We start from the raw sequence: 26642 nt of genomic DNA, 5'->3' as shown, positions 1-26642 counted from the left end.
TAATATAAATTTTTCTCTGTTTATCATGCCCTTCATCTCAAACTTCATTCTGTTTTTAGGGGAAAAACAAAGTTAGGCGAGTGAAGACCATTTATGACTGTCAGGCAGATAATGATGATGAACTCACATTTGTTGAAGGAGAAGTAATTATTGTAACTGGTGAAGAGGACCAAGAGTGGTGGGTATGTATCTTTCCCTTTTACAGTTCCACATAACTTCTTTATGACTTTTATAGGAAAGCCTCTTTTTCCAAATGTGGAGGATTTCTTTTTATTTTTGTTTGTAGGTGGTGGGTTTTGTTTTTGTTTTGCTTTATTTTTTGTTTGGTTTCTTTTTGCCTGAGCTAACAGCCAGCCCTTAAACTTCCTTTAGAGAAAACCCATCTGGGGTTTATCTGGGAGGGAAAATCTGTTAGAACCAGCCCCACTAGGTTTAGCTTTATTGCTGGCTCATACAGCACATATTTACACATGCCCCTCTCTGTCATTCACACATCCTTTCATTAAGGGAAGAAGTGGTGATCCTTACTCCATGTAACAAACTTATACCCTCCATGAAAATGAGATGTGTAACTACCTTCAGTTCACCCAAAATGTTAAATTATACCTACAGGGGTTGCTGGAAATCTAAAGAATACTTTGTAATTGATGCTATAAGCTGGTGGTTTTCTTCTTAAATGAGAGGCAGATAACATTTTGTTTTCCTTCTTCCCTCTCATGTCCCTGTTTCATACCATACTCCCCCCATAATGGACTGGATATTGTTCAAGTGCTAACACCAGGCTTTTCTCAACCCCACGTGAAGGCTTCAGCCTTTCTTGACAATCCAGCTCATGTCCCTGAAGCCCTGCTACATCATATTTCCCTGCCAAAGAATTATTACTGGGGATAATGAGACAGATTTCTTTTGACTAAACAAATTCTAATTGCAATGCTGCCTGTGATATCCTAATCTAAGTGCAGCACAACCTTTGCTGTTTTGTTTCCAGCTACGTTTTCCTCTCACTCATCATTTAAGTGTGGAAGATTTTCAACTGAAAAGCTGATATCAAAAGAGCAGTGCCCAGTGAAAAGTGTCTGTGTTGCCCATATCACCTAGTCCCTGATTACTGCTGCATTCCCTGCTGGATCTGTTTTGTGAAGTGGCTTTTTAAGCCCCTTGGGGACATGCCCAGCAAGTTCCATGAAGCACCCCAGTCTGAATGATTCTGAGAAGGGAAACAAGGCCTGTTGACTCATATGCTTCAAAACTTTGGCTCTCCAAGAGGAAATGGCCAGCCCTATATGTTTCCCCTTCCCATTTTGTAAGCTTGTGGAGGAGGAAGGAAGGTACACCATTATTCTGAAAGTATTAAACAGCATTGAAGCAGGGTGAGAAGAGGGTTATGTGGTCAGTCAGGGCTGCTGTTCCAGTGCCAATCAACAGTTGTTTATAATTATGTATTTTAAACATGGAAATTTCATATAAAATATTCCGTTATTTTTAATGTCTTTGAATAAGTTTATTAGCTATTTCTTTATAAATAATCACTATGCAAAAGATGTAGGTAGCTGTAGCTGAAGGACACTTAATCAGACAACACTGTGATTTGTTATAAACACTAGTATGCGCCTAAATCATTAGGTATCATACTAATTCAATGCAAAAACAGCTGGGCTTTTATCACCTTAAGTGAAACATGCAGATTATCAAAAGTAACTTCACAAATATAGCAGACAATTCCCTTCAGTAAGATGTTCAGGATTTGTTCACTTAACTAAGATAAGTGGTTTGCAGAGATGTTACTGAAAATATGCCTATCAGACAGAAGAAACTCATGCTTCTGTTTTGGTGAAATTCTTGAAATTCAGTGATGTATGTTAGTTTACTAAAAAAAATGAGTTTTGTTCTTGTTTAATTGATTTAATTGGCTTCATTTGTCTTATTTATATTATGCTTGTGCAATTTCATTTTGTTCCTTTACACAAATTCAGATGTTAACTAATGTCTGCTGCAGACTGTCCGAGAGGTTGTAGAGGCTCTGTGAGCAGTTCTGCTGCTTTTGAATGAATGCAGGCTGTGAAGTCTGTGTGTACAATGCACATCTCTGTGATTGTGTTTATATGTACCTTCTTCTCCTGTGTTGCAGATTGGCCACATCGAAGGACAGCCAGAGAGGAGAGGGGTCTTTCCAGTGTCCTTTGTGCACATTCTGTCAGACTAGTCAAAACAAATCCTAAACTTGAGCATTGCACATTCTTCATGCAAGACGGGCTTTTTAGCAAAAGCGAACGCTGCTGCCTCCCTGTAATCCTGTGCACAATTGTATATATAGCTGCTGTTACAAATTAAGAATTCATTTAAGTTTCACCTCATGAGGTTGAATTATCTGTATTGTAAATATACTGTGTTATTCTGCCTTTGCCAGTATTATGGTAGCCTTGGAACCTGGCACGCCTTATCGGGTTTGTTGAAGCCATCCTGGGCATTTAGCACTTCCATCTCTGTCCGTGCTGTCCCACACGTGTGGACTGCCAGCTTTCCAACATAGGTGGTCTCTGTCACCCACGTAACTGTACAGAAATGACTGTTCCTAATAACCTGGTATTCTCAATATACAATTAGCAGAAAGTTAGAATGAGTGAATGGTTTTGGACAATTTAAAGATCAGTCTGCAGTTCATAAGTGTATGCAGTTTACAGCTATGAAACCCACTTCGATATTTATTTAATATAGTGCTCAGTTAAGTGTAATTATGAAGACAAATATTCACTGACTTTACAGATAACAGTAATGTTTTACAGTGTGCATACAGCATTTCATGTTTATATTATGTGGACCAATGCCAAACTGTGATTGCAGTTCCCCTGTGATATTACCTCACTATAAAAAGTTACAAATTTATTTCATTCGAAAACTTACTTTAATGAAAATTAGTCATATTGTTCTTTAGTAGATATGTGTGAAAATTTGCTGGTTTCTTTCACTGAATTCTTAGTAACCAAGGACTTCTAGCAAATGTTAACTGTTGACATTGTGCATGCATTTAGATGCTTACTTGAAACCTGCCTTTGTACAAAAGTAGTACTGTAGTCATATAGCTACATTTGAGGAAAAGAACATTTTAACTTAATTGCTATTCAGGTTAATGTGAGCTTGCAACAGTATTTGTTTATAGCTAAATTGGCTCTTTGAAAAATGATTTTGTGGATTTTTTCCTCTGTCTTCAACCTTGCTAAAGTTAGTTACCTAAAATATTTTTTTAAGTGGTGATATAAAGATAAATTTAAATTATTTTTAATTCTCTAAAAAGTGGAAGCTGAGATGACCTCTCGTGCATTTGATCAGGCTGGTAATGATAGATCTCAGATCACAAGGATAAGGCTGGTTTTCATGGAGTTCACCAAGCTGTAACGTGTAATGGTCGTAACCCAAAGCACCAAGTAACAGGCATACGGTCACAAAACTAATTTCTAAGAAAATCTTTGGAAGGCTGCATTTGACCTGAGGTTTCTTGAAAGTTGGTATAAAGTTGCATTGCCAGAAAACCCTTCAATGTATTACTGGAAACTTTAATTTCCTGTGTCACTTTCAACATAATTTTTGATCTTTTGAAACATCATGCGGTTGTGTTTTTCCCATGGTTTGTCTGTAGCAGGTTCCATGACTTTCATATGTTGTTTTGTATTACTTGCTTTAAATGTTATTTTGGCTTCAGTACCTAGTGCTGCTGTTTCAAAGCAGATTGTCTTGGCTGCATGGAAAGATTTTCATTTCATAAAAGCATATCTCAGACTTTTTGAGGAGTTTCATTTCTAATACAGTTTTACAAGACTGTAGTCAGTGAATATTTAATTCTGTTTGTGGTTAATTTAGAAACAAATATCTGTCTAAATCCCACATGAAAAAAATTGCAAAACATTTATCAACTATTAATGGTTTTATCATTTATTTTAAAAAAATAATTCAAAAAAAATATGCAATGAGTGAGAGAGCCTGCTGGCATCTAATTTTCAGTATTATCAGCTCCAGTATTTCAGAGTTTATTCTGTTTTTATGGAAAGGAAGTCAGGTTTAGCATTTATTTAGCATTCCATTTTATCCATTACTACAATGTTTTAAGTTGCATTAAAGAACAAAACCTATTCACTTTTGTGGTCAATTGTATTTTTAAGTGATCTTGAAATAAACAGATAAATGCAAATCATATAAAGAAAACCTAGGCATGTAAAATTATGTAGAGTCAAATGTCTATTCTTTTCTACGCTCTTTAAAATAGTATACATATGCATTTTATAAAATTAAATTGGTTCCATAAGGAACAATAGTTCTGTTTATTCTGGCTTATTGTGGGTCATAAGAAATCTGAAAATGTATGATATTGATTGAGTTTAAGTACAGTATTATATTTGAACTCAATGAGCCACTGTCTGCAATTTTGTATATGACATAGTATTTGGAAAGTCTAAATCTTTATGGAAAATTAGCTGATAAAGGGTTGGGGGGAGGGGCAGGGGAAGGTGCCCCCAGAGGGGGAAGTTTGCTCTGCAGATGATGTCTTATTTACTGTTGAACAACAGTTGCTATTTATTTTTTTATTACATAGTACATCAACATGTACAGAAATCAGATCTGGTCATGCCACTAGTTAAAATCTTGACTTCTCATTGAATGTTAAGGTAAAACATCAGTACACATGTCTATTCACATGTATTTAATGTGACAGTTTTTGAGTACTGTATGTGTTAATTTCTACTTTTTTAATATTTAAAATTGCTTTTAAATAAATGTATTCAGTTGATCCCAGATATCTGAACGAGGCCCTTTTTGTCAACTGGAATATCTTCTAGGGAGAAAGTCTGGATTCCAAACAGGTAGAACTAAGACACTTGAAATGTTTTCTCTTTAACATAAAGCACTCCTTATATAATGCAATTAAATGTGTATCTCTTTAACAGCTGTTAAATATGGATGCAATTGCCTTTATCTGGAAAACTTAACTTACTAAAGTTAGCATCAAACCACTTGTTTTGTCCATGAGTTTCGATTGCTTTCTCTCTGGCCTCAGCAGGCTCTGTGGGCTCCCAGCCCCCTCTGTGGTGTTTCCACAGCAGCCTGGGCTGAAGGAACCATTCACAAACGCTGTCCACGGGCAGGATCTCCCAGCAGCTCTCACACCAACTAGAGCAGTACTAATCTTTCCTGGATGGAGTGACTTCGTTGCTGAGAATTTCAGGCCTGACCCAGCTTGCAGAGGTTATTTTCCTCCCATCCCTGACTCAGTTCTTGGATGTTTCTCATTTAAGACCCATTCCTGTCAAAGCTACTCCAAAATGAACAAGTCACTTGAAATTGCTAGAAAGCAACGAGAACATCCTTTAGCCAGAGGAAAAGCTGGAGTGTGGAGCTATCAGATCTGGTTTGTATCAAGAACAGTAGCTGCCACAGCACAGGGCTCAGGAGACTGCAGTGGTGAGAGCTTCTTCAGGCTGGATTGTGGCACTGGTGTGATGTCCCACCGTCACAGAACATCCTGCTTGCTTTGTTTAGGGCTTTCAAATTACATAGGCTCAACATCGGGGGATTGGAGGGGGGAAACATGGATATGGGGCAGGAGAATCAGTCTGGTTAAATGTTGTGCTCTCTCAATTTCTACTGTGTCACAATATTTCAGATAACAGCAGTCAGAGAGACATTGATTCCAACAGCCTCCGTTCTCTGTCCTACTTGCATTATGTGTTCTTCAGTGACATGTATTGATTTCTTTTCCTAAGTCAAAATTGAGGTGGATATCTCATATACTCTTTGGAGCAGCAGAGAACAAGACAAATGCATGCCCAGAGAACTCCCTTGTTGTTCAAAGTTTCAATCTCCTTACTTTTCTCCTGGCAAGCCTAAAGCTCATAGTTAAACAGAAAATTGGCAGTCTATACCAGTGAAAATGGTGCAAATATTAAATACCAAAGAATGAAACTCAGAATAGCTCCCTACTGCACAACAGAAAACAAACAGTTCAGCCATATAAACCTGATTTATTTTCAGGTGCTTCCCCTCCCCAGAACTCTCTAGTTCTATGTGATAGTTCACCTGAGTATCAACAGAAAAGAACTTTATTTTCCCATGCTCCACACTGTTACATAGTTTCATGCCACTCACACCCTGGACTGGGCACCTTTCTGTGCCATGAAACCAGAACTAGACAGAGGAGCAAATGTCCATGAGTAAATAAAGTTCAGCTTCAGGCCTTACATTCTTACAGAGAGCTTCTCACCTTAAGAGTTTAAGGCTCTCAGGGATGCTTCTATTAGACCCTTTAGCCCTTCTGGAACAGCTGGAGGCTTTTCAGGTGGATGCAAAATACACACACAACTGGGAGATGTTTCACTCTGCATAGCTGCAAGACAACATTTTTCCTATCTAATACAAACTAACTATTCTAAGTTGTCTTAATGATACTTTTAGGGCTATACATAACAAGATTTACAGCTCTGTCATCTGCTGAGGGAGTGCTCAGGTTTCTTCTTGAGATAAGCTAAGTGCTGTTTGTCAACTCGTGCTCTAAGCTGACAAACCCCCCCCGAGCTGCAGCAGGCACAAAACCTGCACGTCTTGGCTGGTTCTGGTCAGCTGCTGCTCGGGAACAGTAAAAACGATAGTGTGTCATGGTACAGGCTCTGCCTTGTTCCTCTGTAAATTACAGAACAGATCCTCCCGGCTGCAGCAAGGCGGATGTCTGCTCCACTCCTTTTGTAATGGTGGGGGCAGGGAGGAAAGTTTGTGACAGCTGTCACATCTGCTAAGCTGTCAGAGCAGAGGGGAAGCTGATCGGTCATTTTCTGCGCCACCTAAAGAATGTTTTCCAGCTTACCTGGAACTTTAAATCCAGTGTTGACTCTATTAATGCTGTTCCTACCAGTTTGACCTCGTTCTTGTAGTGATTGATCATAAAAATCCCTTCCCCTTGTGCTTTTTGCTCTTCTCTGAAAGGCTGTATGGGGGACCAGGTCCATTTCCATGTGTTTTTTGGGGTGTTTTTTCCCCCTCAAGGATTGAAAAAAATTTTGTGCCTCAGTTACCACCAGAAATTATGAATCTGATTTCTCTCTCGCAGTCCCGTTGAGTGGATGAATCAACCCTGGGCAGTCAAACACAACTGCTCTAGAATGTCTGTATTAGAGGTTGTTTCTTGTATTTAATTTCGTTCACTTCCAAACAGTAGCATTAGGCTTCGTTTTTTCTTGATAACTAATTAATTTCCCCAGTCTTTTCCTCTGGGAATGCTCCAGGAATAACTTAATATCTCTGCCTGCAAACTTACAAGCTTAAGTTGCTCTTAAACCTATTTTAGTAAAGTAATGTTTTTCATCTCTCCCTGCTCCAGTAGGTGACCCTCTGAGATGGGGTTCTTAGTCTTTAAATAAAATTCAAAATCTTAGGTATCAGAAAGGACTGAAATGTGCTCCTGAACTTCAGACTGAAGGAAAGACAAGGCACCTTGAGCTGAATGTGCACAAAAGAGGTCAGCAGCTGTTTGGTGATTAAGCAGGGGTTTATTGTGGTTTTCTGTTGGAGCCTGCAGATTTCCTTAATGACCTGACACCAGCGGCCACTTGCTGCTTTAGACACCTCAAAGACAAAGCAGACCTTTTTTTTTCACACAAGGAAAGGTTCTACTGCCTATCACTTGTCTATTGGCATCTTTTCCCATCCATGGCTCCAGATCTATATATCCAAATGCCTTCCCTTTATTCACTGTAGGGTTTGAATTCAGAGCTGTAGCCCTGCTTTAACAACTGTAGGCAGGAAAGCAAGAGCCCCCAGGCAGCTGAGCAGTAAGTGAGCTGCAGCCAGCCACATGCTCTCACTTCAGCTGAAATGTGGAAACCCACTCAGGAGCTGGGAAAAAAAAAGCCTTGTGGAGCAATTTCACGACCACTGCAGTAGCTCTGACCTCTCTGGATAGAAGCACAGGGATGAAGTGCAGATTGGTGATGCAGGATACTCCTCACTCTGTCCTTCCTACAGGAACTGGGCCAAGCTCTGCAGAAAGAAACAGGAGAACAAATGTTAAACCTGCCTTGATAGGGTGCACAGAGCTGCTTAAAAGGGAAGTTTGGCAGTCTGGACATCTGGAGAGCAAGGAAACATCTTCATCTGAAGTGAACTGACACCAAGTGATGCTGGAAGACAGGGAGTTCCAAGGCTTTGGCAGAGTGTAGAAACAAATCTGAGCTCTACATGTGCTACAAGGTAGAGATGTGAGAAGAGCAGTGGAGGCCATCACAAACCACAGCTTGGACACCTCTGAAAGAATATAAATTATTCCATTGATGATGTGAAGATCAATCATAAGGAATCAGCAGCTCTCCTCTGAGCACTGCCTCTAGGCTGGCCATATACTCACCTGAGAGGTCAAGGTAATGCAAACTCCTGTGAAGTGAGGGTTCCTTGTCCAGGAGAAGCAGCAAGATCTTAGCAAGCAACATTTGGGGTGGGAGGGCAGCAGGGCAGAGAGACCATCTGGTCAGCATTATGCAAGTAGCTGCTGTAATTGCTGGGCCCTAAGAAGGAGCAGCAGGGCCTGTTCCTCTGCATTTGGCCGCAAGCAAGGAGGTGCTGCTGCCCTGCCAGAGCAATCTCTGGCTGCAGCCTCACACAGGACCCAGATCCACCCTTAGATGTGGTTCTGGCACCCCCAATTCCTCCTTGGAGCAGATCTGGAACAGTCACCTTGCTTAGGGACAGATCATCCTTTAATGTGGCACTTATGTTCCCAGCCAGGTCTATCTGGATGAGATGCTGCTGGGCCCAGCAGAAAAGCTCCTTCTGTTCCCCCCTCCCAGCCAGGATGTAGAGAAATTTGAGAAGGAAAAACAAACAAGACAGAACAAAAAACCCAAGAAATTTGGAGGTGGAAAACCCCTCTCTACTTTAAAACCCTTGAGAGCAGGATTTGTTCCTCTCATTTGCCCATGGCAGTGTTCCATCTGAATCTTTTTAATGCAAAATGTAACCCCTGGTAATGTTTATTTAGATGGGGGCTGCCAGGGGTCATTGCTTCCCTCTGTCTGTAGAGCACAGCCTGCTCTGCCCATGATCCCCAGCTTTAGCTGCTTGCCTGATGGAATGTAAACAAAGGCACCAAATGAAGTACTTCTGCATAGGGGTTCCAATACCTGTGGGATTTTTCTGCACCCTAGCCTCACTGCTGCCTGGGTCTCCATCTCCTTTGGGCAAAAGACATGACTTGTAGCTATTGTAGCAAGACCTGGGCCTTGGGGGCTGCAGAATGAACTGAAGCATCACAGCCCCCACCAGCGAGTAAAGCTGGGAAGCAAAATGCCATTTAGAGAAATTACCTTAAGACATGTTACCCACACCTAATCCCTGTCCCTTCCTGAAAGGGATTGATGGTGCAGGAGAACAAGAGCATCTGTTGCTGGAGGGAGAGCTTCCTGAGGAGCAGATGGAGAGGCCATGTCCTGGGGGGACCCGCACTCCTCCTGCAACCAAGATGTCATCACTTGTCAACAGGATGGAGAAGATGAAGAAGAAACAGAACAAGGTGCCTCAGAGATGGCACAACTGCTCTGGACTCAGGGTGTAGCTCTAGAGATGGAAGGAGCTCTTGGGGTTTGTAGGAGAAATTAGGCCTTGATTAATTTTTTCTTTGATCCTCCAAAGCTAGCGTTACAGACAATGTCTCACTGAAGTGGCTGGGCTGCCAGGCTGGACAACCAGGCCTTGACCATAGCAGGGACCACCACCTGCATTTGGAGTTCCCGACAGCCCTGTCCCAGGATGTCGCTCCTTCCCTGGGCACAAGCCTGCAGCCCAGGCTCGGCTCGGGCCGGGGCAGCTCCAGCAGAGCCTGCATCCAGGAGACTGGTGGAGATGGCTGGGTTTTGTTACACGCATTTGAAGCCTGCAAGGTGCTGCGGCATGTGGCTGCTCCCTTCCCATGGCTGCAGAGCCTCGCCCGTGCTCCGCTGTGCTGTGTGTGCAGCCCGTGAGGGCAGGGCCAGATCTGGCTCCTCACGAAGGGTCTCTCCTGGCCCCCCAGGCTGGATGTAGGGGCTGATGCGAAGGCTCTGACCTGACCCCATCCTTTACCCCCGGCCCGGCGGGGTGAGCGCCCCGCGAGTGCCGCTGGCCCGCGGGGGCTGCCCGGGGAAGCCGCGGCGCTGTCCCGGGGCCGGCGGGGAGGGAGCTTGCGAGGGGCCCGGGGATCGGGGCCGGGCGCGGCGAAGGTGCCGGGGCCGCCTCTCCCTCCCCCCGCGCCGCTTCCTTTTATATCGATGCGGCACCGCCGCCCGCAGCCACAACCTGCGGCCGTGACGCCGCCGGCAGCCGGAGGGACCAGGCTGCGCCCCGTGCCCAGGTAAGGGCTGCCCGCGCCCCCCGGGCGGGCGGAGCGGGGCGCGGAGGCAGCGGCGAGGGGCGGCTCAGCGAGAGGGAGATGGGGATCGCCTGAGGAGCCGGGAGGAGCCTGAGCGGAGCCGTGGGGTGGGCGCCCGTGGGGAGCCGCGGGGCGGAGAGGAGCCGGGAAGGAGCCGGGACAGCCCCCGCCCCGCTGTCCCCCATCCCCGAGCGGGAAGGCGCAGCCCCGGAGAGGATGCTCAGCACTGGCGGGGCAGCTCCGCGCCTTCCCGGCCGCCTCCCGCGGCGCCGGGCGGTCTGTGGGGCCGCGGACCGAGCACAGGGGCGGCCGGAGGCAGCTCTGGCCGAGCTCTGCTTCCCCGGGGCACGGGGACTGCGAGGCCGCCCGGGTCAGGATGGGCCGAGGCGCATCTGCTCCCGCCTGCGAGGGGGTGACAGGCCGGGCTCGGGAGGTCCTGCGTGCCCTGGTCCAGGCACGGACGTGGCAGATCCAGCGAGCGCTGTGACAGCCCTCACACCAACCCACACCATCTCCAGTCGCTGCCGGATTGAAGCCGAGCAGCAGCACGCCGGGCTGGCCGGGCTCAGGAGGAAGCCATGGCTTGGTCCCGTGTGCCATGGGTGCTGTGAGCGGCCGTCCTGGGCTGGGAGCAGCACTGACCATGGTAGATGGAGGCCTTTTGTATAGATGCTGGGTGCCAGGCCGAAGACTTCTTATTCGTCCTTGTTCATGCAAATCTTGTGCCTAAAAGTTCAGCCCAGCAGGCAGAAATGTGCTGGACTGGCTGGTGAGAGGGTGAGCACTTCTGCTTTGGGGGATCTGGTACTTCCTCATCTGGGCAGGAACGGTGGTGTGGTTGTGATCATGACTCTGTGTGAAAACTACCCCTCTCTTGAGCAAGCTGTAGTGTTTCAAAAGGGTCAGTGCTGAAGCAGAATAGTACAGGGTAGCTCCTAAAGAGTGAAGATTACCTGACTGTATGGTTTGGAACAAAGTTACCCTTTTGCCATTTAAAAATGAACTGTTATCCCTAAGAACCATTTTTAATATATGTAAAAATGTGTACATTCTTTAATTTAAGACCCAAAAAGCCATGAGGATGAGGCTTATTCAGTGTTTTGTTAGGTATGTGATTAAAACAGTAGAAAGGCCCTTTTTAAAAAAATTCAAACAAAGAAAATCCTGCATCTGCACCCCAAACTGAGAAGTGCTTTGAAGAGATGTAGGATTTTGGTGGAAGTTTAATGTCCTCTTTGTTTCAGAGCTTGACTGAAAACGAGGTTGGTAATGGCTGCTGCCTGTTTAATGTTGAGGAGGACAGAACTGATGCTGTGGGGAGTTGGGGAGTGTTCATGGTGCCTACATGTGCTCTGAAGGACTCTCTCAGATGCACACAGACACACTGGGTCATTTCAGTGCTTGGCTCTGCTTAGGGTCATCTTGCCTTAGATAGAGGCAGCATTTGGCTGCATGGCTCTTCCTGGGTTCCCTGCTCAGCAGGGATCAGGAGCCTGTGCCTGTCCAGGCAGCAGGATGCTCTCAGCTGCTGTTGCAGACAGCAGTCCCTACCTGCTGCTCGCTCTTGCTCTCTGGGAGCACTGCTCAGGCCAGGAGCCTCACCAGTGCATTCTCTGGCAGTTGTCACTGCTTGCTTTCCTAGGGATGTGCTTTCCTCCATGGCTGAGCAGGAGCCCCTGGCATGAAGGAGCTCCAGAGCAGGTCTGAGGCAGTGCTCTGCAGGAAGCACTCAGTGTCCAGTAGAACAGTTGTACCAACAGGACTTTTAAAGACAATTCCAATAAAGTCCAGAGCATCCTTTTCTCTAACTGAGATCAATAGTTCAGGCTGCTCACCAAAGAGCGTGTGTGATGGATTTTCAATAATCGGCACAGCACAGCTCGGGCTTGAGGAAAAAATTGTTAGGCCTCATTCTGTGCCTCTAAACGTGAGCGTGCCCAGCGAGAGCACTGGGAGAGGCTGATGCACTGAGGGTAGTTAAAAAACATTAATACCGCCTCTGAGCATGGAAGGGCACAGCCTCTCTCAACCCCTATTTATTTCTTTGTACTCAAAAGTATCAGAGGATACACAGTGGCTCACAAAAATAAAGACTGGTATTTGAGATACTTCCTGTGCTTGGAGGAGAACAAGGCCCAGAGTATTTTGAAAGTAAAAGCATATTTCCTGTGAAAAACTGCTGAAGTGACGTGCGAGATTGTTTCGGAGCTGGAGGCACAGGCGATGATTCAGGCCAGCCGTTTTGGCAGCTGGGCTGGTGTGGGGCCGAGGGGAGGGTGCTGAGCACCAGCCTGTCTAAACCTGCAGATAGGGCACAGGCACAGCCTCATGTGCTCCTCTCGCTGCCCTGGGAACAGGAAGACAGACTGTGTCCTCTGGCTGCAGACATCCTTAGGGGCTTGATTAGGGACAAGAGTTTGGTCTGCCAGCAGGTATAAGCAGACCTGCTCTGGTTGAGTAAGTACATGCTCCAGAGGCTCCATAGAGAGCCAGTGTAGGCCTCTGGGCTACCCAAGCACAAAGGTGATTCTGTTGTGGTATCAAGACTGCTTCTGTAAGCTGAAGGTCATTCCTGCATTGCTCTCTCTACCCTGACTTAGAAAGACTTGTCTCTGAGGTTAGTTCAGTCCAAGACCTGTCCTCCTGATAGTCTGGTTTAGGTTTTCATTTAGTGCTTATCATGGCTGCAAGCCTGCTTATCAGCTGAATCACTGCCCCCATGCAGACCTGCATGGTTCCACAGGGAGCTGAATCCAGCTCACTGGCTCCCAGGAGCCTTCTCTCCCCTGCAGCAGCACAGCTCTGAGGGAGGAGGTGGCTGGGAGCAGAACACAGCCCTGACAGTCTGCTGGAACACAGTTGCTGGAGCTGGTTTTCAAATCTGCAGCAGGGCTGTATCTCACATTGGGTAGGAAGCACTTTGCACAGTGTCTGCAGTTACTCAGCTGTTGGAAACCTTTGTTCTGTGCTGCTCTGTGTGGAGCTTGATATAGCTTGGAATTTTTTTTAATTTTTTTTTGGGTGCTTGAGTTCTATTACTGTCCTTGCTGGGTATATTTTAAAACAAATACTACACACATGAATATATTCCCTTGAGGTCTTTCTGCACTAGAGATGCTCAAACTGAGTGTATGTGTGACCTTGTGGTAGTAGGTGGGATAAGTCTAATAGGTAGCTTTGGTTTCCATTCCCAGCAATTTTTCATGTGGTCCAAGCTGCTTTTCTATCATAAAAATTCATTTCTCCTAAAATTTCTTTCTAGAGCTGGGTTTGCTATCTGTTTTGCAACAATGCTCTATGATTGAACTACCCCAGGGTATCTAGTGGACAAACTCATTTCTCAAAGGCTTGCTGGATAGAAAGGGAAAAAAAACCAAACAAAACAAGTCTTCTGACTACAGCAGAAAACTAGCATTTTATCTGAGTCTTGCTAAGATAGTCTTTGTCTCAACTGAGAAATAGGACCCCCAGTCCCAAGCATCTGCCTTGTTCCCAATCTCGAGGTCAAACCTCCTGGCCACAACCCTCTCTATTTAAGAAAAAGATGTAGACACAAGTTGTAATCTGTGCTATGAAAATCTAAACTGTGACCTAATTCGTTGTGATACCATGAAGAACCTGTCAGTAGCAATCATCGTAACCCGTGGCACGGAGGCACTGCCGGCTTTCCAAGAGTGCTCGCTCGCCGTAGGCCCCAGAGGAGCGGTGTCATGCCGAGTACATTTGGGCTCCTCCACTGACAAATCTGGGAATAATACAACTCTCTGGTCACTTCTGTTATTCTTTTAAATATGGAAAGGGTATGGGCAGTCTTACTATGTGTGAAGGGAATCTCTTCTGAGATCCCTGAGGAGCAGGCTGGTTTGAAACGTGTGGGAAGGAATGAGGTGTAAGCTAAACTGGCCAGTTTTCTGTGCATGCCATAATAGCTGTTTACCTGTCTGTTGTTCATTCTCCATGGCCATGGCAGCAGCTTGGATGAAACCAACTCACTGGGTGAGTGGTTAGAGGAGGGACTTGCCTGAATAACTTCTCACCAGTGGGAGCTGTGTTTGCGTGGGCTGATTCTCACAGGGCAAAACCGGCTGGCTTCTGGTACAGCCCCTTTGGGCCAAGTTTGTTGTCCTTTAAGGAGAAAAAACAAGATCTTTTTTAGTGTATTGCTGAAAACATAGCACTGTCAATCTTGCTGTGCAAGACTAGAGAAGAAAGGAAAGGTTTACAGGTCAGGAATGCACATGTAATAGGCTAAAAAACTGGGAACTGTACTCCTAGGTCCCTGCACTGCTACATCTGCCAGGGAAAAATCTTAGAAACTACTGCTGTATCAGAAACAACAAAGCTGGGCTTCCATTTTGATTGTTCTAGAAATAGCTGTTTGATTTTTTTTAATATTATCCTTCAAATGCTTTACTTGAACGTACTAAATTAAAATTTACAGGGGCATGCAGTCTGTTGGCAACTGCTAAAATCCATGTCTGGTTAGTGAGACCTTCAATCCATTTGGACTTTGAGATCCAGTAACCTAGATCCAGCATGTGCATGATCTGCTGCCTCCCTTTCTTGCCCTCACTGGAGCTACCTGTGCTGCTGTTACAGCATTAGATCTTAAGACATCTTTATTTTGAGCCTCCTCTTTATTTTCGGTGCTTTGTTCCCCAACATACATTAGATTTATGTTAGCATAGAATACTTGCATTCTGGTAGTAATTTGTGTGTTCTTTTTTTTTTGTATTTCAGTGTACTTTTACCCACCCTGAGCACTCAGAGCTCAAGTTTCAATGTGTTATTTGTTGATTTTTGTTCACTCCAGACTTTTCTCTTCACCCACTCACTTCCTCTCACAAATGTTTCCTCGTTTCACCACTTTTTCACACCCATTTCTAGCACAGGGTTGCCTCCCACTGCAGGCAGGCTCAGCACTTCACCTACCTCAGCACTTCATCTACCGTTCACCTCTGCAGGAGATGGGTGACAGATCCAGGTGTGAGGGGAGGAGCAGAGGGAAGAGAAGGTGTTTGTCCATGTCAGGGCAAAGGCACAGTGGCAGGGAGAGGAGGTCTGGGTGCAGGTGTATTTTTGGGCAGCAGGACCTAAGGCATGTAGGCAGGGTGGGTGTATGGGTGGAGGGAGTGAAGGTAGAGAGTGCAGGTGGTTTTATGTGTGTGCTCATGATGGGGCACAGCACAACCTCTGTGTGTGCACAGCTGGGAGCCAGCTGGGCACTCTGGGCTGGGACCTCTGAGGTTTGAGGAAGGTGAATCTTCAGACCCAGTGCAGCCTGGCCAGAGGCCCTCAGCAAAGCATAGGCAGCTGAGGTGGCACTTGTGATAGCTCCAAGTTTTAATGTGCAATTTTGTTCTGTCTGCCTTTTATTTTTAACAAAAGATTTCTCACCTCTCCTTGGACAGCACCAATTTCTTAACCACAAGGAGTGCATCTGGCAGCTTACAACCTGTTAAAAAGAGGAAAAATACCATGATGAAAATAACATGTCTGTAGTTTAAAATTAGGTAAGGGCTAAAATTAGTAGGAACAGGCTTGTCTGTGTCTCTGCAAACCAGCAGAGAATTAACATTCATCTGATGCTGAGCAAGGCAAGCAGAGGTTTGCAGCTCACACTTCCTTCGCCTTGTCCCACTCCTGTCCTTGCAGCTTCGCTTCCCCGCAGGGCTCAGTCACCAGTTAGCAGAAAGCTGTGCAGATACCACTAACCTTATGCCAGTACTGAGTGCTACTTTCAGCACTGTGAAGTGTTAGCAACAGCCAGAGCATTTTTGCCACACTCCTTTCATTTCTTTGCTCAACTGCTGTGAGTGCAGCTTTGGCTGCATCGTGCTAAGGTAATTTGTTTTCAGAGCCCTGGATGTGGCCTGAGTCCCATGCTGGGGCCCGGATCCACCCACTATTTCCTCAGTGAGATAGGAGCCCCCAAGACACTTGTTTTCTCTTCCCAGCTGTGGTTTACTTTCCTCTTCTGTAATTGTGTTTCTGTTAACAGGGCTGCAGTAAAAAACAGTTGCTGAATTATTTACCTCACTAGAATAACTCTCGGGTGGTTTGGTTCTTTGCAGACTATTTTTTATCTCACACCCTGGTGTCGTTTTCATTTGCAGCATGACCCATGCAAACAGGTTTATTGGTGCAAGCTAAAGTGTGCAGCAGACTGGGGGGGTGATGTGTTTGAGGGAGGGAGAACAGCAAGAGCCTTCACTTCTCCCCCTCCTTCCCTGGGAACTGCAGTGCTAGGCCCTGTGCCCACTGCCTAAGTCAAACCCCTGGGAGTGAATGTCCTTCCCCCCCAGCATATCCAGAAGAATCAGAGGTCACTTGGAAATCAAAATTAAACAATGCCTTAGTGAAGCTTTGAAAAGTTTCCTCAAAGGGCTGGCGTTGCTCCAGTGCAGTGAAACTGGTGACCTCCCTCTTTAACAGCACCAGGGAGGACTCTGATTTGGCTCTCCGTGGCCAGGGGTGGCTGCTGAGCTTCACCCTGGGTGTCAGGGCTGGATTCACACTCCTTGCACCATGCTCCCAACCACACTCACCTCCCATGGTGCTAAGCCAGGGAAGGCTGGACTGCGTCAGGCGCATTGCTGCCCAGAAACCTCTGGCAGGTGTTGTAGTGGAGGCTTGTGAGCTGCCCAGGCTGCCTCAGGCAAGGGACAGGCACCATTCCCCAAATGGGAAAAGCCACAGAAGACCTGGACTTGGCTTGTTTCCCTGGGTTATGCCTCCTCTGAACTATCCCATGGAGGGACAACTGGAAGCTATCCCTGCAGGCCTCATCCAGCAGCATGCTCCTGGCAGTGGACAGCTACGTGCTGCATGATTTATGTTCCACCAACTCTGTGTCTTGACAGAGACACAGGAACAGAGTGTGATGGGGAGCATCTCTGTGGTGTGCAAGCTCTAGGGATGATTTGGGCTTCCATGGTGGTTTGTCTGGATCAGTCAACAAAACTCATAGATAAAAACTGGGAGCCAAATTCCCAGGACTCTTCTGGCAATCCTAAAACTGACGAGAGCAGGTGCTCCTGCCTGTGAATCCTAACTCTCACTGAAGGACTTGCTGATGACCAAATACCATCTTCTGTGCTTTAGTGGGTCTGTCAGGCATCCTGGTTACATTGAAGCATTAAGAAAAATTTACTGTACATGTTAGTATTCTCTTGTCAGTGCACTCTGAGTATCACAGATACCACTGGCAATGGCCTACTGGAATCCCTCAAATGTGAATGAAGAAGCCACTCTAATTTCTATTTAAGGACTAGGACCATGTTTCTTTCCCAGGATTACTGCCTTGAAAAGAGATGGTTTAAGGAGTGCCTCCAAGTTGCAAAACTTATACCAGGACTTCTTGTGCCGAGGATCCACAGCTGATACAACCTGGTTACTGGTATTACTATAATTGCATTTATGAACAAAACCTGCTTTAGGTCCACTTGCACCCTTTCTAGGTCTGCTGCTACCTCCCTGTATGCCTGCACATGACATGAATCACAACACCTCTAAAATACATTTGTGCATTGAGGTATAAATGCACCTAGGACCTGTAGCTGCTGTTCAAACAAAAAAAAAAAAAAAAAACCAGTCTTTCAAACTTTGTGAGGTTCTGTTTGGTTGGTCATCTTCTTTTTAAAAACTAAACTACCTGATGTGAGAAGCACTTGGTGGATGTACTCAGGACTCTTGTTCTGTGGGAAAAGGCCTCCTGTGTGGGGACTGTGTCACCCCACGTGGTTTTGCACAGGGCTCCCAGGAGATCACATCGCTGGCACAGGAGCAGTAAATTCTTCCTCCTGCAGAAGCCAGTCAGTTTGAGGAAGCAAGAAATGAGAGCAGGGGCCCAGAAGGACAGTACTATGTTCAAGTGAGCACGTAGAAAAGGACTGATCCTGATAACCTTGAGTGCCTGCTGAGCCCACTGGCAGGCTGGAGCACTTATCCAGAGCCCTGGGAGAGGACCACCTGATTCAAGACCACCAAACAGATCATGCCCTATCAGCACATTGCTGCGTGGGTTTGGATCTATTCCTGGGAAGTTTTCATAGACTTGAATATAGTTATTTGCATGTTGCACAGTGTCTGGGCTTTTCCTCTTCCTCTTAGCTCTGCTGGGCACTGCTGTACAAGTGTCAGCAAGGGAAGTTGTGTTCTCAGTCAGTGCCCAAATTGGTGTAACTTCCCCTGGACAGTGGCTCCCAGAACTGCAACCCCGTCTGCACCAGCCCTGCTGGGGAAGGGGAAGAGCAGAGGCTGCTCTGCAGGGGGACTTTGGTGAGGAACTTCCCCTGGGTTTGTTCTCCTCCCCTAGTTCCTCATGCATGAGATGATCCGAGTCCGCATGTTCCCCGTCAGGTGACATTCACCAGCTGGGTTTCTGCAACAGGGGATGCTCATGTCCATTCCAGAGGAGCCATGGACTTCCTGTGAAATCCCCTGTGGAATAATAGCACACATGCCACCCACATTACTACCCATGTGTCCTGCATGCCTCAGCCTCTCGTCAGCCCTGCTGCTGGGAGAGCTTTGGGGGGCAGTTAGAGCTGTCCTTGCTTCTGGGGGAAACTATAGCCAGTTCCTGCTGGCCCTGCCTCCTAGGGTTCAGCACAGGGAGCAGATCCCCTTTCACTCCCCTCTGACAGGAGCTGCAGCACTGGCTCAAGTCCAGGGAGACAGGAGGGAGGTGAGCCATGTTTCTGCCCCCAGTGCCCTGCTGCACCCACAGCCGTGCCCCCCCAAGGCTGGTCCAAGGGCAGGAGGTGGTAGCTCACACCCAACTTTGACCCACCAACTTGCCATGCTGGTCTATCTCCAAAGTTGCTCCATAACTGCTTTACCCTCTTCTGCAGGATGGAGCCCAGACCAACATTCAGGCTTTGCTGTGTTTCCCCAAGGTTTGACCTACTCACTCTCTGTCACCCAGTTGTGGGTGTGTTCTAAATATTTGTTTAGATCATCCTTCTCATATGTGCTGAACAGTTTCTGAGCTGGAAGAGCAGGCAGAGCACTGGCCTGGGAACAAATTAAGTTACCCCCTCTTGGTAGGTTTTTACTTTGTTTTGTTTTATTTCCTGCACTATTTTGTTGGGCTCCAATCCTGAAAACTTCCCTGACATCAATAAAACACTGACAATTTTCCCAGTAAATCTCAGCAGGATCAGAACTCTTTGGAGATGAAAGCATATCAGATTGTGTGAAAGACATATTTTCAGAGGTCACTGAAATTTGGTCCCTTGTTCCAGAGCCTCCTTTTGCCCTAGACACTAATATTGCAAGTGCAGTAGGTGAATTTAGGTTCCAGCCCCACAAGAAGATACACTAGTTAATACAGAGAACTTTAGAAATTGTCCTTACTCTTTCTGATGTAATTTTTATCCCTTGAGTGTACAGAGATTAAAAGATAGTTGATGAGCATACTAAACATTCATTGCACATTTCTCTTCCAGTATCCAGCTGACCTCAAATCTAGAATGAAATGAATTTGCATTTGTTTCTAAAAGTATCTTATTTTGTGAATCAAAATGTCAACACATTTGAAAATGGTCCCACATAAGACATTTGTATCTCTTGGAGTTTAAATTGCTGGATCAATGTCCCATTAATACTAAGGGTGTTTAAAGGACAAATTCTCTGCCTACTGCAGTGAAAATTTACCCCGAGGTATGACATTTCACCTGCCACTGAGTATAAGATTGTAGAATATAATGGACCGGAATAGCAAGATTTGCACATGCTGCTAACAAAAACGGGTGAGCAGCAGATCCCATTACAGAAACCTTCCTCTTTTTTTTTTCCCTCCTCCTTTTTCAGACATTTAAACTTGCATGCTCTTTGCAGCCTAAATTACTGCACTATTCAGAAGCCCATGCCTGAATTTGGGTACAGTTCAGTCATGTAAGATATGAGTGGATAAAGAGACCCCTGAAAATCTTCCACTCAAAAGGGTGCAAGGAAATGAGAGCACCAAGGTACATCCAAGGTGCTGTGGCACAAAGCCTGGCTCCAGCCAGACCACAGAGCTATGAGCCCCACCCCATGCTGTCCTGGTGGCAGCTCTGCTGATGGACAGGGCTTTGCCACAGCTCGTCTCTGCCCTCACCATGGCTCTGTTCTGAGGGAGCGGGAGGACAGTTGGCAAGTCTCGACCCCCTCCTCCTCAAATGAAATGCGGAGACAACTGGACAGAGCTATCAGCAAAGTAAAGCACTGCAAATCATCCGAACCCAGGGGCCCAGTGAAGCTGAGCCTCAGGCGAGGCATGTTTACCCGAGGAAGTGCCAACATAGCCCAGGAGAACATACCATAAAATTGCACCATCCCGTCCCTCCCTTGCGCTGTCACGGAAACCAGATGCCAGGATGGAAAAGCACCAGGAGACGAATAAAAAAGCTTCGAGTGCCAGAGAGCCCTGCTCAGCCCTACCTTCTGCTGCAGGCCATCTATGCTTCCCAGCATTCCCTGGTCTCCTGCCAATTCCCATCAACAGCTGTGGTTTGTGGTTGTAATGCTCAGCATTTGTCTCCTCTTTCTCCTAGCAGACCTGCCCAAAAGCTGGATGTGCAGCATGTAGCAGTTCAAGAGTCCCAGGGCTCGCAGAACTGGCCTCTAAGTATGAAAACAAATCTTTCTTTACTCCTTTATCTTCTCCAAGGCCTGAGACATTGCGAGTGTGGGTTTGTAAGGTTTCTGGGCCCTTCTGATGGCATTTGTGAGGAAAGGTTACATAACGCAGTGCTTTATAATACGTAATTTTCTTTCTTTTAAAGAACAAGAAAGTGCCAGCAGTAAATCTAAAGCTGGATTGCCAGCCCAGAAACAGCCTGCTTACTGCATTTAGCAGATGAAATTTTCTTCACTCCATCATGCTTACTCCTAGTTTCTCTGTCTATGTATTGCTGTTGAGGCTGCAGCTTGGGTAGGAGCGGCTCCAAGATGTTAGCAAGTGTCTGTTAGGAATCCCACTCCCTGTTTCAGGACGCTGCAGAAGTTCATTAGATGTTTAATAGCTTCCAGTCACTGCTGTGCTGGATGGACCTGAACTGGTGACCGAGGGGGGAAAAGGTTCTCTCACACATTTACAAACCCTGAGGCATCTGTTCCCCAGACACAAATTTGTCTAATTCCCCTAAACCACTGATGATCTGCCCTGAAATGATACTCCCATTCCCTTAGGAAATCCCTTGGGTTGATATCAAGTAGATAGTTATTTTTGGATTCTTTCCCAGAGAGAGTGCACTGTATTGCTCTGAACCCTACACACCAAATAAATATATCATCCTACTGTAGTAAAGGTCCGAAAAGTTTTATTGAAGGGGAAACAGATTATTAATAATTAAGGGTAGTTCACTGTATTGGTTTTGAGCCAAGTAAAGCTAATAGAGTTTTTTTTTAGAGCAGAGATAAAAGTGTATAATATTGAGACTGAATTGATTGCAGCATTTAATGCAACATAAAGTCAATTAATGATTTTCAAGGGTTAACTCTGCATTAAAGTGAAACATGAAGCCCACAAGCAATGTATTAAACATTTTTAAAGATTAGCAAAAGCAAACAAACAAACAAAAATTTAAAAAAAGTACCTACCCCTTTCTGATCAGTAAATGCCTGTATTTTTTTCTTCCTGAGGGAGAAACTCATATTACCAATATTTTTACTTCTTTTATCCTAAAGGTCTGGGTGGTTATATGTATGTGTGTGCTTTTCCCTCATCCTCTTTTAGAATAAAATAAAGCCTTTACAAGAAGGTGATCAGTGATTAATTCTAATAAAATCCTCCTACTTCTGCCTGCAATATTCTCGTGGCAGGGATGGACAGGAGTGTAGAGGGAACAGAAGTGGACAAACACGTTTTTAAGAAAGGCCCTAAATGAGAAGAGTTCTAAACTGCTACATGTTTTGACCACCTCATGTTGTTTATTGTCTACCCAACTACAATTTCCCAATTTAAAAGTATATTTTCTATTTCTCTGCAATAACAGAAGAACATGTCATGGTAAAGAGAAAACACAATCACTGGGTGATTAGCTGTACTAATGAGGATGAGGAAGGTTTTAAAACATTCTGCACTGAACAATTTAAATGTTTATCGCAGAATAAACCTGCAGCCATTCCTTCTCACTGACAGCCATTATATTGTAATGTTGTCCCCTTGCAGCCTTTCCCAAACTACCCACTTCTTCTGAAACCTTTGTCCAAGTCTCAATATGACAGGAGGTCTTTTTCTGCCCTGTGGTCTCCTACTCTCTGCCTTATTTCTTGGTAGCCATTCAGTCTTCCAGTGGGCACACGTGCCCCTCTTTGCCATCTGGCCACATTCAAGTCCTGAGTGCAGCCCCCTCTGCACTAAACCCAAGCTTGTCACACTCAGCTGCAAAACCTTTCACAAGCTCAGGGGCAGAGTCTGTCATCCGAGCAGCAGCGTGTTGTGCCTTAGGACAGAAGTGACCCCATTAAAACCATTTAGAAGCATGCACACTTATGACTGGCTCACTGTCCTTATGCCTCTCCTTGCTCTCACATCATTCCCCAGGCCCTCTCACGTCCCTGCTTAAGCTGGTCTTCTTTGAGCAAACCACAGAAATGTTGTATTCTCTGCATCTGCCCCTACCAGCCTTTTAACATAAGATTCAACTGATAAACACTTAAGATTAAAATAAATAATGGCAACAGAATAGGAGCATGAAGGAGCAGGTACCATTTGTCTTTTTTTAGAAGAGAAGAAAATATAATTGAAAAACAGTGTCCTGTGAACAGTGTAACTAATGAATTGTAATTTTCTCCTGATTTGCATTCTGTGTGCCCTGCATTTCCCACTGGATCTTTTTCAGTGCAAAACCTCTGTGCTCCTCCCTGTTTCCAGCTCCCTCCTTCCCTGGTGTGTTCCCAGTGCTTCCACTGCAGCTCCCCTAGTCTCTCTCTTACATCTTGCCAGCCAGCCAGGGGATGACCCAAGCAGGTTGACTGGGCAGTGTACACATGCTGTTGAGTGTCCAGCACCACAAACCTGATTTCCAGGGGAGTGCAGGCTGTGTGTCCTGGGATGGGAAGAATGGCTACCTGTCATAGGCAAAGGGCTCACAGGTGAGCTGGAAAACAACACTGAGTGATCACCCTCACTGCATAACACGTAGTAGAGACACTGTGCTGCTCCAACTTTTGTGCCCAGGTTTGTTGGTTTAGGACTAGCTTGTTGTAGAAAGCCAATGTGTAGAGCAGATCTCAGCATTTGTGTTTTCCTCTCATCCACAACTTAGTCTGCAAGGCTGCTAGGAGCAGGAATTGCACCAGTGGTTTTCTAAGGCATTGTACAAATACTTCCAATTTAGCTTTTTGCGTATGAAATTACTGAAGTTTAATGGCACCATTTTAGGCAGTTCGAAGTTTGCAGAATGGGAGGTACCACTGCCAGCCTTCGTAGCCTTCTTGCTTAATGTCATACGAGAAGTCTGAGGTCAGAAATATGGTCTGAACTTCAGAGTTACAGCCTAGCACCTCACAAGAGAATATTATTTTGCTTCTTTCAGGTTTTTAGCTTGTTCACTGCCTGAGACAGGAATAATTTAGAATCAGGAGAATATGAGCATGTATTTAAAAAGTCCCGCTGGTTTGTGATGCAATCCTGCAGAGGTGGTGTGGTCATGGGGAAAGCTGTCTAGTCTGATCATTAACATAATAGGTACCTAAGCTGTGACTCCAGGAACCCAGATGTCTCAGATGGGACTGGATCCAGATTGCTATAAACAGGCACAGAATGTTTCCCAGTTCATGTATGGGGTTTATTAGCTGGACATAAAAATATTATCTTTTAATCAATTGGGAAAACTCAGAATAAGTTTAAGCAATTACAATGTGCAATACCAGCTTTACTCTCTTTTCTTGCTAACTGAATATTAAACAGCTGTATCTGGTGCTATATTTAGCCCTAGGTGCCATATTCCTGCTCAGGAAAAAGGAAGAGAAAGACGTCTGGTGTACAGTGTTACAGTTCCTCAGCAGAGGAAGTGTTTAAGTGCCTGCCTAATGCTTTGTTTCATGGAAGTGTTCATCTGCACCCAGTCTGTCTCTCACAGATTACAGCACAGGAAAGTCCTGGCTTTCCATTTCCTCTGCTAGCAAACTCTTCCTTGCAGCTAGAGGGACTTGTGCTTGTGGGGCCAGTAAGGACTCTTTTCTGTCCCTCGAGCTACCCAGGCATCTTAAAATGATTGTGCTCAAAGATTCTGCTTCATGACCCAAACATGCCTACCATGAGGGTGATGGGTGACTGGGAATTTCTTATCCCACAGAAAAAGAGTGCTACCTAACCACTGCATATGAGGTCATGGGAGAACCTACAAGAAAATGTGTGTACTGATGAGGAAAGGGTTTCTTCAAAGTTCTTTACATTCAGCAATTTGGTACACTAAAATGATGCTAATGTCTGCTGCTCTTTGGAGCATATTGATGGCATTGCAAGAAGGCAGAGGTATAAAGGTATACAACAGATGACTGCATCAAAACAGTGTAATTTTAAAGAGGTAGATGCAGTTGGTGAGCTAGTAACTAAATCATAGTCTATTTTTTCTCTCATTATTCAGTAACGTTGTACTCAATATCACTTAGATCACACACAAAGATAAATTTGGTTTATAGAAGTTCAAGTGAATGCTGCAGAACCAGCTGAGGTTTTGATTTACTAAATTGAATTCTAGTTTTCAGATGGGACCAAACAGTCAGGTCCTTTCAAACTGAAATAGTGGTACAAGGGCAGAACAGCAGCAACAGTGACACTGCAGTGCTGTGAGGTGCTGAGCACTCTCAGCTCATGATTGTGCCACTGGAGCTCAAGGAATCATCCTTGAGCTGCAATCACATCCTATGGGATGCAGCCTGAGATGCTGTCCTTGCTTGTGTCTTGCCCAGCAGTGCCTAACACTGTTGTTCCATGAAGCCCATGTTTACTCGCTGAATTTTGCAATTGTCCCCTGAGATTGGTGCTCTGCAGAGCCCTTCCCTGAGGTGCTTTCATTAAGTTACCTATTTCCCCAACAGAAGAGTGCAACTTCCCCTGTGATGTGAAGAGGAAACTAAGAACAGCTGTAGCAGAGGAAACAGCTGAGGCAAAGTGAAATGGTCTCTTGGTAACACATAGACAGCCCAAAATCACTTATGAGCCAAATGCTGTTCTGAGGGCTTCTAATAACAAATTAATTAAGCTCTTTGGGGGAAAAGAAAAAAAAATCACCCACCAATAAACAAAAACCCTGTAATGATTACATCACAACAAAGGATGTAATCAAAGTAAAATAACAGTCTCATGCTCCTGAGGTAGGCAGAAATCTCAATGAGATCAATGAATATTTGTTTCCATCAGGGCAGCACAACTGTGTCAAAAAGTCCCAAATCAAACCAAAATAAAAAAACTGGGTTCTCTTCCAGAGAGTCATGAGACAGTCTAACTCTCTGGGACATTGTCTTCCCTGTTCTCTGAAACATTGATTCTGTCCATTAACTGGAATACTGTTATGCTGCTGATCTGAAAAATTCTGTGGGGAAGAGAAGAAAAAGAAAAGATAATGTTTGTGAGAAAGTTCCAGTTCAGATATATATTTTATTTCCCCCTGTGGTCCTTGGGCGTTTAATAAACTGGCTTGACCGGGGCTAATGGGAGGTCAAGTAGAACTCTGCCACTCTACATCACCTGATTTGCAGCCTCCTCTGACTTGATGAAGCCCTCACTTAAAGGCACTGACTGCTACTCAGAGTGAATAAATACAGTGACATTTAGGAGTTTACAGTGACATTTAGGAGTTTTGCTGGAGAAAGGCACCTCTCAAAGGAGCAAAGGGGGTGCCCCAGCACCTGCTGAGGTGATCACAGCTTTTCCACCACCCCAAGCTCAGACACCCAGGTGCATCTGGGGCTCTTCCTCCACTGAGTGCTGTAAGTTCAGAAGCACAGTCTGTGGCCATGACTTCCTAAACTTGGTGATGGCTGGATTATCTCAGTTGCTTAGCAGACCTCTTCCCTCGCCAGTGTGCTACCAGCATAGGTTCACCACTGCACCTGCTCAAAGACTTGTCAGTGCAATGGAGTCCATGTGGTGATCACTGAAGAAATTCTGTACTTCACAAACTTTTATAAGCAGCTTAAAGATCTCAGACTCTAATACTGTGTTCTACTCTATTCTGTAGCAGGTCTACTACCCTAATTTATCTTTCTATTTTCCAGTAGAGATAAAACATGATTAAAATAGCTGCAGTTCCTCTTTCCACCTTCC

General features: G+C 45.2%; 2 protein-coding genes across 9 annotated transcripts in view; both read left to right on the top strand.

Annotated features, from left to right (window-relative positions):
- Window positions 1–4787, top strand: part of ASAP1 (ArfGAP with SH3 domain, ankyrin repeat and PH domain 1) — a 145833-nt gene extending 141046 nt beyond the window's left edge. For all 6 annotated transcript variants that reach the window (XM_038127153.1, XM_038127150.1, XM_038127152.1 and 3 more), the window contains 2 exons: window positions 60–182; window positions 2129–4787. In XM_038127153.1, coding sequence (XP_037983081.1) covers window positions 60–182; window positions 2129–2203 — 198 coding nt within the window. In that variant the 3' untranslated portion in view covers window positions 2204–4787. The remainder of the gene's footprint in view (window positions 1–59; window positions 183–2128) is intronic.
- A 5442-nt stretch (window positions 4788–10229) lies between these two features.
- CYRIB (CYFIP related Rac1 interactor B) overlaps window positions 10230–26642 on the top strand; it is a 95346-nt gene continuing 78933 nt past the window's right edge. The window contains exon 1 of one of the 3 annotated variants that reach the window (XM_038127164.1): window positions 10230–10360. The gene's annotated coding sequence lies outside the window, so the exon portion shown is untranslated. The remainder of the gene's footprint in view (window positions 10361–26642) is intronic. The other 2 variants (XM_038127161.1, XM_038127155.1) reach the window with 2 other exon arrangements.

This window comes from Motacilla alba, chromosome 2 (assembly GCF_015832195.1).
Source record: "Motacilla alba alba isolate MOTALB_02 chromosome 2, Motacilla_alba_V1.0_pri, whole genome shotgun sequence".
Taxonomy (NCBI): Eukaryota; Metazoa; Chordata; class Aves; order Passeriformes; family Motacillidae; genus Motacilla; species Motacilla alba.
This window is presented reverse-complemented; position numbering and strand designations above follow the sequence as displayed.